The sequence below is a fragment of the Octopus bimaculoides genome, chromosome 23 (assembly GCF_001194135.2).
Source record: "Octopus bimaculoides isolate UCB-OBI-ISO-001 chromosome 23, ASM119413v2, whole genome shotgun sequence".
Classification (NCBI taxonomy): domain Eukaryota; kingdom Metazoa; phylum Mollusca; class Cephalopoda; order Octopoda; family Octopodidae; genus Octopus; species Octopus bimaculoides.
In genome coordinates this window covers 35,891,841-35,906,283 of record NC_069003.1, presented here as the reverse complement: position 1 = coordinate 35,906,283, position 14,443 = coordinate 35,891,841, and the positions used below count along the sequence as shown (strand labels likewise).

The window sequence follows — 14,443 nt, the reverse complement described above, 5'->3', positions numbered from 1 at the left end:
TGTGTGTGTGTGTGTGTGTGTGTGTGTGTGTGTGTGTGTGTCTGTGTGTGTGTGTGTGTGTCTGTGTTTGTCTTCCCACCATCACTTGATAACCGATGTTGGTGTGTTTATGTCCCCATAATTTAACAGTTCAGCATAAAAGACCGATAGAATAAGTACCAGGCTTACAAAGAATAAGTACAGGGGTTGATTTCTTTGACTAAAAAGGTGGTGCTCCTACATGGCCACAGTCTAAATGACTAAAACAAGTAAAAGAACAAAAGAATATACATATATTAGAGGAGGAGGAAGGCTGAAGCTTTGTTGCGATTGAGTTGTAGCAATTTTGAAGTTCTTGTGATTATTGTTACCTTGTTTAACGATTCACATCATTATTGTTTCTTTTATATACTTTATTTCTGTATTCCAGGAATAACTGTTCAAATTCCCAGGTAATCCGAATCTCCTGCCAGCCAAGATGTGAGTATTTAATGACTTCAAAATTTTTCTTTTTCTTGGCAACGTGAACCTTTTTTAGGATATGACTTGTATATATTTTATTGGTTCCTTTCGCCATCATGGTTCCTTCAGCTTAAAAATTTGTTCCAATGCTTTTGTGAATTGAAGTGTTTGTTGCCTAAAACTAGCATTCTGAGATTCCTATTGTAATGGAATGAAACTCAGAATATTTCATAGGATTGCAGTACCAGCCTGAAAAGACATGATTGCATCTATTTTATAAAATACCAGTCCAAAAGTGGAGGTGGCCAACTGATTAAACTATTGGACTACTTCCCAAATCTATTTTTATTTCTTCACCAAATATCTCTACAAATATTTTATAGTTTTTTGATTTGCAATGATAAAAATGATTCCTAGTGACTTTTCATTCATTCTCTGCTGCTGGCCAAACTACTGCAAACCAATTTTATAATTCTTGTCCCTGTTTCTCATTTGTCAATAATATCTGTTTATTTTCAGCCTGTGGGATTGCTCCATTGTTCAACACATTCTCGAAACATGTATCATCATACGTTCCATTGATTGTTGGAGGTTTTGATGCAGAACCGGGTAAAATTCCATGGCACGCTTTCCTATTAATGGGAGAAACTCTTTGCAGTGGTTCCATCATCACAGAGTACTTCATCCTCACAGCTGCACATTGTGTCAGGCAAGTAAATATACTGAAGAATTTCTTCTCACAAAGAACACCAAATTATTTAATTAATGTTTTATGGATGGATTGAGGTAGAATCTATTGCATCAACTTGAATTTTAAACCCATGGACTTTTGGTAGATGCAATAAAATCCTGGTATGGTTTGAAACTCAGTTCTCAAGCAACACTGATAGTAACAAAACTATATTGTTAAATTCCGTTTATATATTTGTTTTGCAACATTTTTGATGTGAAATCGTGTGTTGAAACAGATGTTGTTGTACTTGGGGATGGTCATATTGCCAGTTTAGCCAATAAAAACACACGCACTGTATATTTGGTGTTAATTTGCTTCAGCTTTATATTACATTACATCAATCCTATTTCGGCCAGAGTTCTTTCGTCACACTTCTGCGACCTCATCAGTGGTCTTTTGTTTTCTTCTTTCTTATGTGTGTCCCACCTTGCTAACTATCATCTTGCTAAGTATCATAAGAAATTTGATACTCCCTAAAAGGAAGGGCATTGAGAGCAAAAGATTTCTAAATCTTTTGCTCTCAATTAGAGAGAAATTACTTTAACCTGAGGTATTAAATGTTGAGCAATAATTTGCATGACAGATGGAGAAGAAGTAGGCTGAAAAAATGATTGGGCATTAAAAGTTAATGTATGCAAGAGAAATAACAGCATTGTTTGTAGTATGTAATGTAAATCAACAAGGAATTATGAGGGGAAAGGCTGTGTATGTTGAAAGTTCTAGGTACACATGATAAAGAAAAACATGAGTAAAACTAGTGAGTTCAAGATGTTATGTGTGACAGACAAAAGAACAAAAAATTAAGATGGATGCAGAAATATTGTCTGTTTGCGTGGGGGGAAATAGAAGCTAAAATGTTGATGTTTATTATGATGGTGATGATATATATTTCCAGTGGATTCAAACCAGAGTTGATAGAAGTTTACCTTGGTGTGTATAATATCTCCAAAATGGAACCTCACCGTGTAGTGAAGAAAGTGCAGCGTATTGTATCCCATGACTTCATATGGGTACCAAAGAATGACATTGCACTGCTACAGCTGGAAACACCAATTCAATTCACTGATTATATACAGCCAATCTGCCTAATTGGCAAAGACGACATTTTCACCTTTGCCTCAAGTTGTCATGCCTCTGGCTTTGGACACACTTCATCAAAGAATCCTGGTAAGTCATCCATGCTGTTCATTCTCACACTTCAACCTTATGTTGTCATTATCTCCTGAAACCAATCCCCAAGCTGACCCTTGTCATTGCTTACCAAACCACACCCTGTTATGTGTCTTCTCAAATCCTTTACTACCACCTCACCATATAATCCACTCCTTTATCCTATCACAGTTTTCTTTGCTCTCCTCAAACTACACTTGTTATTGCTCTTCTGTTTTACACTGCACCTTCACTACTGTTGCCATACACTAAATCACCACTCACTTCTTAAAGTTGCTAAAGTGTACAAATCTGACCCATTGAAAGGAATTCTCCAACCTTTTCTGCTCAACAGTAAACAAAGTGCTTGGGTCCTTTTAGAAAAAGAATCCAGCTATATAATATAATTTCTTCCTCAATTTTCACATGAATTTTCTCAGTGATGACATTAAAAATGTTTAATCTATGGTTGAAAATGTTTAATCTATACCTTTAATATGTGGCTCCCGTAGCTAAGTGTTTGAATAATTAATAACAATAAATGGAAAAGGATAAATTTCTCAATGGTCAGTATTGTATTTGTTTTCTGTTTGGTGTTGAAGAAGAAAACATGTGACAACCAACTTTTAAACAACCATTTTTGAAGCTTTATTGCATTTGCTTTTTATTTTTAGAATGTTGAATATTTAAAGAAAATATGATTTGTAGATATTAATTGAATTTGGAAACCTTACTGGAATTTTATCTTTCTTGTAGTTCCTTCTAAAACATTGCAAATGGCCAAAATGTCACTTTGGCAGACTAAGAAATGTAACAGTACTCATGTTTGGAATGGTCGAATTAAAACTAGCATTTGTGCTGGACATTACTCTGCACAAGTTGCTGTCTGTCTGGTGAGTTGGCTTACATATTCCAGTATAGATTAACACTTCTAATTTATACCTTCTCTATAAATAAGACACATTGTCTAACCACATCAAATATTTTTGATTTGGGCTGTAATTTGGGGTCCATCTTGGTTCAAGAATGAATGCTTAGAGCTCTGTACCAACTTATTAGGCACTCACAGATTTTAATGCCATTTACAGAAAATAATTAAGAGATGTGGCATATATTAACTCTGATTTTCATTTTCTAAAGGTTGTGTCAGGATACATTTGGGGTTTTAACAGGGAATGAGGCACTGGGATGGATCAGATACTGTTTTGGGAATGTTTAAGCTCAACCTATTCTGGCTGATAACAAGAAGTTTTCTGCTAAAGTAAGATAGAGTCAGCAAGTTTCAGTGACCAGAATCAATTTAAATAGTAAATATATATACCAGACTGTGAATAAATGAATTCTAGTGTGATATGATTAAAAAATCTCATAAAACCAGAATCTTTAGTATTAAAAACAAGAAGTTTGTGAGTTACTGAATGGATGGCATTCTTGGAAATACACAAGTCAATACACGGAAACTATTAGAAATATATATTCTCCCACAAACACACAACCATACCTGCAGTTGATAAAATCTGGCAATCTCTCCTACTGATCTTTTATTTTATCTACTTTGATTTTATGGCATAAAATACCCTATTAATAAACACATTTCCCCATCTAATAGAAACAAATAATATATCATACACAAAGAAGCACAACATATTAAAAAGGCCATCAAATTTTGAGATTACTGAACTATTTACTCTGGGAAACAAGAATATTATTCCAGTTGGTGTGACCATTAGCTGAAGATGTAAAATTTAGTGGAGAAGATATCTGCAGAATACTAGAAGATTTGAACGGTCACAGAACGTTCCCTGATCTGTTGCTTGATGAATTGTTTCAGGTTCCATTTTGGATTTCAGAAACTACTGAAGAAGTCCCTAATTAATAAAAGAAGTTATAAAGTTATGCTTAAGTATTTTTGCAGGTCATGTATTGCTATAATGGTTGCTGGAATGCTGGTAGTGTATACCAGATGTAGCTCTTTCAGTTTACTGTGGGGAATATTCTCAGGTTGATGGTTATAACTGGGGTGGTCATTATGATTTTCCGATGGTGATTGGTAACTATAGTGGTGCCCATGATGGTTAGTGTTGGTAATTAAATGTGACATATTGTTCCAGGGTGACAGCGGAGGGCCTCTATGGTGCGAAGATGAATTTGGAATTGCAAAGCTAGTGGGAATCACTAGTTTCGTCGCTGATACATGTGACAAACCTGGAAAACCTGGCGTGTTTACTGATGTCAAACTATACTTACCATGGATTGAGGAGAAAACTGGTATGTAGCATTGCAAACTGCCCTTACAGAATTTAAATAATGTGAATAAATTGGCTTAAGTTTTCTTTCAGAATAAACATTTAGCAAATACTCACACACTTATTCATGTGAGAAGAGATCCAGAGGAGAAGAATTATTGCATCATTTGATAGTTATATCTCATTAAAATAGTCTGTGGTGTATAAACAATGCTTTTCTTAATTATAATGTACGGTAATAAACTGCCTTTCTCATTGACAATGTCATGTGGGCTAGTTTCTACAGACATAGATACATTTTCTCTCTTCTTTTCTCTCATCCACAGGGAAATATATCACCATTAATTTTATAACAATGTGTATTTTTAATATTTCAGCTTGTGCATTTAAATGTAGGAACCATTCTTGTTTGTTTGACAAAGCCCTTGTTTGTGACAGAAAAGCTGATTGTCCAGATAAGAGTGATGAAGATATTTGTGGTAAGTACTGCTTCATATTAAAAAGGTATTTGTGGCCCTAACCCTCCCCCTACTGTACAAGTGTCATAATTTTATGGTGGTGTGTCTCTTGGAGTGTGACTCCCATTTTAGTCTTTTTTCACTTCTAGGACATTTTTTTCTTTTTTAGTGCTATATTTTATGATAATTTGGCTTTTCTCCCCAACCATTTACCATATCAGATTCCTACCCTCCGTGTCTTCTATTTCATTAAATAACAATAGGTCTTTGTTTACTTTTTCTTTTGCAACTGCTCTTTTTTTTCTCATAGGTTCATCTGAAAAACTGGTCTTAATTAAGATCAATCTCAATTACCCATTCCCATTAAATAGATTCAGTCATTTAGTCACAGCTTGGGAATGGTGAGGAATGGTGAGGAATGATTGAACCAGTTCTTATTTGGATTTGTTTTTATGGAAAGAATTTTGGTTCTTTGCTATTCTTAACCTGTACTTAGCTCTTCTGATTGTCAAGATGCTTTTTCCTATTGTGAAAATTCCTGTTTGTTTGAGCAGGGACTTTTTTTAAGTGATCTATTGATCTCTGTTCATTAATTTTGCTCTGATCATTATTTCTTCTATTTTCTTTATTATTTATGATTGATTTTTCTTCAATATTGATTTCTTTTAATCCAGTGTTTTGTGTACTTTTTACTGTTTATTATTGAGTCTTTTAGTATATTTTAGTTCCAACTCATTGTTTGCGGGTTTTGTTTCCATGGAAATGTCTTTTGGGATTTTATTATTCATCATATTTTTTTTCTGTGCATTTTACTGCAATTTCCAGAATTTTTCTGTGGTAATTTAATTATATTTTGAGGGTCTATTTTTTGATATATTTGTTATTTTATTTAATCTGTGACAGCTTCTTTTTGTATTTCATGCATTCTGTTGTGTTTTCTTTTATTGGTTTCAGGCAGTTTTCCAACTTTTTTCTTTTGCTATTACTTGCTTTTGTTTTATTTTATTTATGTGCATTTTATATGAATTGTTCTTTTTGTTTCTCTGATTGCTTCTCCATGCACAATAAATCTTCGTGCAGTTTCTTCAGTTTTTCCTCTTCTCTGTAACTTATACATCTGCTTTATGTCTCTCTTGTGTGCTGAATATACTTGACTCTAGTAACAATGTTTAATTGACTCTAGTATAGATGAATAATGTATGATGTTTCAAGTCATTGTAGGGTGATGAGCTCATAGAACCATTAGCTTGCCAAGCAAATTGTATGGCAGCATTTTGTCCATCCTTATGTTCTGAATTCCACTGAGGTTGACTTTGTCTTTCATCCTTTTGGGGGTCAATAAAATCACTTGGCAAGCTGGCTGAGTTATTTGAACACTGGACAAAATGCTAAATGCCATCTCTTCCATCTTTATGTTCTGAGTTCAAATGCTGCTGTGATTGACTTTGCTTTTCATCCTTTCTGAGTCATTAAAATAAGTACCAGTTGAATACTGGGGTAATTGACTAGCCCCTTCTCCCACCTACAATTGCTGGTCTTCTACCAATGTTTGAAACTGTTACTAGTGGTGGTGTTAGTAGCCATGTAGCATGAATATCATTAAGAAGCATGGTACAATGGAATAACAGTATACTATATAATGTCATTGATGATGGTATAACAACCATCGCCTGCTTTTCCTAGAAACTTCCCATCATTATAAAGTGTTTTTCTTATTGTTTTGATAAATTAATGAATTGCTTTTTGTTATCTCTCATTCGCTGTCTCTCTCTCTCTCTCTCTCTCTCTCTTACAGAAAAATCTGTCAATTGTACATTTGATGACAAATTTTTATGTGGCTACAACATGACAGACCAATGGCTCTGGAGTGGTTCCCGGATGGAGGACAGCACGGTCAACTTCAAACACAGCAGAGAATTCCCTCAATTTGATCACACCTACGGTGGACCTCCAGGTCAGTCTTCTAATTTCTTTGTCTATGACAAACAGATAACCCTTTTCTCTCTTTCTCCATTTATTTCTCACAGCAAAACATTGCAGTTGTTTTGATTTTTCAAACAAAACTATCAAAGCCATTTGAAACTCTGAAGAGGCCTAATAAGTATGAAATAGGTGTGAAGTTATCATTATATCTAACAAAGATCCAACTCTCTCTTTATTGCACTGTCAATTTTTGATGTTCTCTCTTATCATTAACACTAATGAATTTCTTTCTCGTTAGGAAATTACACACCTTCACGTTTACACTACATCTCCATACTTATTGCTGCTATATTCACACACTGGTATAATCATCACATCACAACTACTAACCTACTTCTGTGTTGTACTGATGATAGTATCACATAGTTTCTTTTAAATGTGTGGCAACAAGAAACATGAATCTGTCTATAAAAAACATATATACATCATGTAGATAACTTACCCTACTTTTATATATATACTTTATATATATATAGATATTATATATCTTTATGTTATATATATCACTGTCTAGTTTTATGTCTTTTTTTTTGCTTTATTTACTATCATTCCAAGAATATTGAACAATTCAATCTGATGACTATTTGGGGTTTATCCTTCTCATAGCTTAATGACAGTGAAAAAACTCATTATGCCTCAATATAAATTTGTGGAATTAGGTATCTAGTTTATATTTTAAAAAATATGTATATAAAATGAACGTCATCATCATCATCATCATCATCATCATCATCATCGTCATTATTATTATTAAGGTGGCGAGTTGGCAAAATCAGGTTCTAAGTTCAAATGCCGCTGAGGTTGACTTTGCCTTTCATCCTTTCAGAGTTGATAAACAAAGTACCAGTTACACATTGAGGTCGATGTAATCGACTCAACCCCTCCCCTCCCCTCAAGATTGTGCCTACAGTAGAAAGGATCATTATTATTATTAAGGTCGGGACCTGGCAGAATTGTTAGTGTACTGGATAAAATGCTTTGGTGGCACTTTGTCCATCTTTACATTCTGAGTTCAGATGCCACTGGGGGTCTACTTTGCCTTTCATACTTTGGGGGTTGATGAAATAAGTATCAATCAAGTACTGCGGGGGTCGATGTAATTGACTAGTCTCTTCCCCCAAAATTTCAAACCTTGTGCTTATAGTAGAAAAGATTATTATTATTATTATTATTATTATTATTATTATTATTATTATTATTATATTTTTCTCTAGGTCGTTATATCTGTGGTTATTCAAAATATTCAGTTGTGGAAACACCTGTCTTTGAGGCTAATAAGGCAATGTGCTTACGGTTTTTTTATCAACTCTGGGGTAAAGGTACTTCTAAACTCCAAGTTTTGTTGGTCAATGAAATGACACTGAACATCACAGAGTTGTTGACACTGACTGAAAACTCTCCCCAGGACTCTTGGCAAATGGCAAGTCACACTTTTAAAGTTGTTGGAAACTTCAGTTTGAAATTCGTTCTCAGAAGCTCTGACATGAATGGTATGGCCATTGATGATGTTTTAGTATCTCCTGAAGCATGTTCGGACACAAGTAAGTGCTTCTTAATATTTTCTCTTTTTTTTCCTCTGATATTTCAGAACAGAAGAACACTTTGCAGATAATTTGTTGATTTTTATTGCTTTTTAAAGTTTCTCCAGTTTTGTGTTATATTGTTATTTGATTTCCTTTTTAATTATCATCATAATAGCTAGCATTTTACCTTAATTATTTACCATTAATAATTATTTATTAATTTATTTATTAATTATTAATATTTATTTACCATTAATAATGTGCCTACAAGCCATAATTTCTGTTTTCTTTCTTGTAAATGTGACAGGAATAGTAAAGTGGATGTTAGCCTACTTAATTTATGACTACAAAAGGTCTGATCAAAAAGTATAAAAAAATTACGACATATTAATTCAGCATTTCATCTCCTTCAAAGTAAGACCCCTTCTGAAGCCACACAACTAGATTCAGCATCATTTCCATTGATGCAAACATTCTTGGAATTCCTCTTTTGAGAGAGTGAACAGCTGCCTTGTCACATTCTCTTGGATTTCCTTTACATTTTGAAAATCTTGTTCCTTTCAAGAAGGATGTGATTTTTAGAAAGATTCTTGGCTGTAATAACCTTCAACCCGTGTCTCTTTCCATGCATGCACTTACACACACACTTGTGCATATTTCCTCTGCCAAGATCACTGATGGAACCTCTGTGGTGTGGTGAGGCAACCACACCCTACACACTTTACTTCCAAGCATTGCTATAAACAATAGAAGCAAATGAGAACATTATATCTCAGTGTGCAAACACGACAGAGTTGAAGGTCAATCTGTGCCAAATCGTTTCACTCTGCATACTTTAGCTCTTTTGCCATAGTAACATTCCCTCATACTTTTCAGTCAGATTTTGTACTTGAATTCCGTTCCAAAACTGATAAAAAAAATTGCTAATTGATATTACATGATTTTATTGTCTCTCACACATTTTTCACTGGGATTTTCTCTTTCTGTAGGTTGTCTCCAGAATGAGATCTCTTGCTATCAAGAGAAAGGTGACAATGCTCTGTGTCTACGAAATGAAACCAAATGTAACATCCTGAATCATTGTGGGAAAACATCAAGTGATGAAATCAATTGTACAGGTAAAAAAAAATCTGAATTTATTTGTGTTTGTAGGGATATAGACATTTCTCTCAAAGCTGTCTGATGTCAAGGTAAATACATCTTTGTGTAAACAAACTCACTTGTCTTATAATTCATTAATATATATATACACACATATAAAAATACTTTAATTTATTCAATACTCTGACATTAATACCTACAAACACAATCTTTATTTGACTAGATATCCAACTTCTCTGTATTACCCAGTTCATAGATGAAACATTCTGTTCAAGCTAATACGAGTTTGTAAGAAACCCAGGTGCAAAAAATACCCATCAACACAGCTGAATGATCAGAGGATCCAGTTGCTTCTTCCTGAATTATGAATTAAACAAGATAATATTTATTCATCTTACAGAATAGAAAGTCAATTATTGGATCTTTCATGATCAGACGCTGCCATCAATGAATGATTAATCCTCCCCCAAAATTTAGGTTTTAGGAGAATTGTGTGACACCTGCTCTGGATTTGAATTCAAGTCTCATAAATAGAATGTCCAGCATCTCTCTCTCTGTCCCTGGAGCCATTTGACTCTCCACTACATCCTTTTATCAGCCTGTAATTCCAAGTTAAATGGTTTTTCAAGAATATTTTATATGTTGTTTTGATTTAATTTGTTTCTTACTTTCACTAGATTCCTCCTATCACTGTAACTTTAACGATGGAGTGTTGTGTGGAATTGGAGAATCACCAGAGGTAGACTACAGTTGGATCTTTGTACCTGCCAGTTTTACTGAGACACTTGATCATACATCAAAAGCAAGCTCAGGTAAGTGAAAGGGCTACATTTTGTACCTATTTCTTAAATGACAACACAAGTGTTGGATTGTTTTTAAAATGAGAATATTTCCATGTGGTTCCAGTAAAAAGGCAAACAAAAGTTTTACAAACTCCATTTACCTTTCCTGCTTAATAGTAATTTCAACTGTAAAATGTAAGTTTTTACCTGTTAACTATGAAGCTAAATGGAGACAGAAAAGTAAAGAGCATTTCTTATTTTTAATTTAACTCTTTCTGGTAGTTATAACATTGTCATTCACTTTGTATTCTATCTGCCCTTATTTCAAGCTGTGTTGAACCAATTGGTAACAAACTGACATTTTTGTCTTCTTTTGTAGGTATGTTGGCTTATGCCCGAACACATTATGAAACCTTAGAACCATGGGTACAAAGAATGGTATTAAATCTGAGACAAGACAACATACCTCACTGTCTTAATTTTTATCTCAAGTATGAATCAACTGCAAATATGCAGGTAAATAAAGGACTTCCCATGCCTTTGACTCTAATATATGTATGAAACAATTTTAAACATTTATTTTTCTTTGTTTTAATATAACCACTTCACTGTTCAGAGCTTGTTTTTAAAACAGCTGTGACTCTACAATAGAAGCACTCAAGGCCTTTGTGACACACTTTTCTTAGAAAATGAAATTTTCTGTTTTTTTGTTTACAATGACAAAAGGATGTTTAAAGATTCACTTCAACCTCCTCATTATGGTTGCCTTTCTGACTGTTTGTTCATGAATGAACGTTAATTGCTTGTAGGCACACCCTATTTCATTATACGACCAAGTCTGTTAAAGGCTTATAAGTCAATAATGTGTCCTACCTGCATGATTCAATCACTTATAAACATTATCTCTAAAGATTCTCTTTAGAAATTAGAGCCAGCACTGATTTGTTACGATGGTTCATATATGAATTCATCTTTTCTACTTTAAAGCTTCTATTAATTTTTGGTGATGGTTGTTAATTAGGGCTGAGTCAGGTGTATGTGCAGTGCTTAGGAATTGATAAATCATCGTCTTCATCATCATCATCTCCACCATCTTCATTTTTCTCCCCATCCCTAAAAGCTGCACACATCTAACCCTCATGTTTACACCTTTTGATAGGTCAGTCTCAGGAATCACTCAGAAAAATTAATTCTCTGGACCTACAACAAAACATCGATTGTTAAGTGGTCAAAAGTACAACTGACGTTACCATCTGTTGGTCAAGAAACAGAGCTTTATTTTGATGTGATCGGCAAAGTACTAGACTCCTCAACAAAGCGCCGAGTTATGATTGATGATATCAGTATCGAAAGAGGTGCCTGCCAAAATCTGAGTAAGTATTTCTATCTCTTAAAAGTATTCCTTGTCTCTTTTTTTTTTTTTAAGTACTAATTTTCAAAGTGTATATGAGAAACTAATTAACAACATACTCCAGTGTATACTTAAATCCCTTCAAGGTAATCTTTTCTGCTAATCTATTTAGGATCATTGGAAGAAACACCAGTGAAAGATTGAAAGGTTTAATTAGGATTTTTATTTGTGATGGATGTTTGACCCATGCCAGGCTACCAAGAATTATTTAGTTATACCAATGACAAAAACAATCACAAATATATTTAACATCATTTCTCATACAACGAAGAATCTTCATTGTTTCATTTATTTTTTTTCAGGTTGTGAACCAGAATGGTTGCCTTGTAAATCTGGAGATATGTGCTACCATTCATCTAAGCAGTGTGACCGTGTTATTGATTGCCTTGATTCCAGTGATGAGAAAAAATGCAGTAAGTTTTATCTGACACATGTTGGCAAAATCTTGACATAAGTTTTAGCTATGTGTAGTAAGTACAAGGTCGTGGATAGAAACTACTGTGTTGAAACTGTTTGGTCAATCTGTCTTCTTGATATTATATTATAATACAGACACATAGACACTAGAATTAATTTCTCTTATCTTTTCTTCATAATCCTTGATTAATCAATTCTCTTTTTATCATTAGAATGCAGAAATGATGAATTCCAATGTGACTCTGACATCTGCATAAGTTACTCAAAGACTTGCAATGGAGAAAATGACTGTACTGATGGGAGTGATGAGATTCGGCATTGTGGTAAGTTTTTGATTTTTCTCTCATCTCGCAACTAAGAATTATATCGTTTTAATGTATCTCTTTCTTTATTTTCCCCACCATTTCTTTTCTGTTGTTCCTTTGAAATCTTGTAACACTTTTATATGCTGATAGTCACTTAGCAATGCATATAATCAGACAGATTAAGTCATTCTTAAGAACAATAGCTACAGGAAAGTTTGAATTCATGGCCATGTTGTAGATTGTCATGAAAATTATGCCTCATATAATTTGAAATTATTTTATTCTTTCTTCCCTCTCTTGCAATTGTGTATTCTTTACACAGACATACTTGTAAATCTGTTTTGTTTCTACTTTCTCAGATATTTACAAAAATGTAAACTGCTCTTTTGAAAAGGAGTTCAAATGCGGTTATAAGAGTAATGGCACAAAATTCACATGGATTCGAGTATCGGGTACAACACCTTCTGCTAATACAGGGCCATCAAATGACCCCTTTAACAAGACTGGTATGTATCTCACCTGAATGGCATATAAATATATACATACATATATGTATATGCACACACACTCACGTATATATCAAAATTACAGTCCATACATATTCTGTAGGAACATAAAAATACAAGATTTTAGATATAAAAGTGACTGAAGTGTAGCATCCATTGAACTGTAACAAGGAGGTTTTATCATTCTTCTGCTTGCATATTGATAGGAGTTCAGAATTCATATTCAAAATTGGACCCTTAGCAAAAAGGATCTTCATTGCTTCCATCATTGCATTTTATTACCATTATAAGAATTGGCCCTTACATTTATGGCTACCATAATGAATGTTTCTACCATTCAGGCTCCAAATTACAAATGCATATATGCATGTTTGTTTGTTTGTTTGTTTGCTTTTGTGTGTGTGTGTGTGTGTGTGTGTGTATGTGTGTGTGTGTGTGTGTGTGTATATATATATATATATATATATATATATATATATGCATATATGTATTTATATATATTCATAAATGTAATACATGTATGTGTGTGTGTGTGTGTGTGTGTGTGTGTGTGTGTGTGTGTGTATGTTTACATACACGTGTGTGTGTGTGTTCCTTGAGTAAGAATTTTGTCTTGACATTTTATACTTGTGTGGAGATTAATTTGTGCAATAAACAGAGTAAATTTATCGATTGTTTCCTGCTTAGTGATTATTGTGATTGACTTTAAGAATGTTAAGAAAGGAGTTGCTGTAAGAGTCCTACCCAAACAATTGTATTAGATTAATGTGATCCCTAAAACTGCAAATCAAGACAGTGACTGAGAGTTTATCATCTGCTGTTGTGTTTACTATGATTCTAGAATTGAGGATATTATCAGTATTTTTGTTTCCATTTTAGGATCATACATGTATACTGAGGGATCGAAAGGAGAAGAAGGTGACATTGCAGCATTCACTTCACCAAATTTCACAGTCAGCACTGTTGCAAGCCTTACCTTTTATTACAGCATGTATGGCGAACAGATGGGCACGTTGCAGCTGATGGTCAATCAGTTAGACATTGCACATGACACTATACTCTGGCAGAAAACAGGAGACCAAGGAAAGTTGTGGCATTATAAATGTGTTACGCTCCCAACCAGCAAAAACATGAGGATATCATTCCTTGCAATCCGAAGTGGACATTATACAAATGATATGGCCATTGATCATATATTTCTACAGTATTCCAAATGCCCCACTAGGTAATTGAGTCATTTTTATTTGGTTGTGTCTTTCTTTTATTTTATTTCTAATGTATGGGTGGGGGTTGCAGGGAGAAGCTGTTGAGTTTTATTAATTATTGTTCAGTTTATAAAATAGACAAACAAAAGTTAGTTAATCAACATCTTAGTTCTTATTGTTGCG

At 33.9% G+C, this 14,443-nt stretch overlaps 1 protein-coding gene across 1 annotated transcript in view; it reads left to right on the top strand.

Moving 5' to 3' along the window:
* Positions 1–14,443, top strand: part of LOC106874472 (uncharacterized) — a 55,944-nt gene that overhangs the window by 31,065 nt on the left and 10,436 nt on the right. Inside the window, exons 25-40 of the mRNA XM_052975965.1 lie at positions 410–459; positions 961–1,150; positions 2,070–2,341; positions 3,080–3,216; positions 4,435–4,591; positions 4,947–5,048; positions 6,823–6,981; positions 8,225–8,551; positions 9,523–9,651; positions 10,312–10,446; positions 10,796–10,932; positions 11,576–11,789; positions 12,130–12,240; positions 12,457–12,567; positions 12,909–13,055; positions 13,935–14,280. Coding sequence (XP_052831925.1) covers positions 410–459; positions 961–1,150; positions 2,070–2,341; positions 3,080–3,216; positions 4,435–4,591; positions 4,947–5,048; positions 6,823–6,981; positions 8,225–8,551; positions 9,523–9,651; positions 10,312–10,446; positions 10,796–10,932; positions 11,576–11,789; positions 12,130–12,240; positions 12,457–12,567; positions 12,909–13,055; positions 13,935–14,280 — 2,724 coding nt within the window. The remainder of the gene's footprint in view (positions 1–409; positions 460–960; positions 1,151–2,069; positions 2,342–3,079; positions 3,217–4,434; positions 4,592–4,946; positions 5,049–6,822; positions 6,982–8,224; positions 8,552–9,522; positions 9,652–10,311; positions 10,447–10,795; positions 10,933–11,575; positions 11,790–12,129; positions 12,241–12,456; positions 12,568–12,908; positions 13,056–13,934; positions 14,281–14,443) is intronic.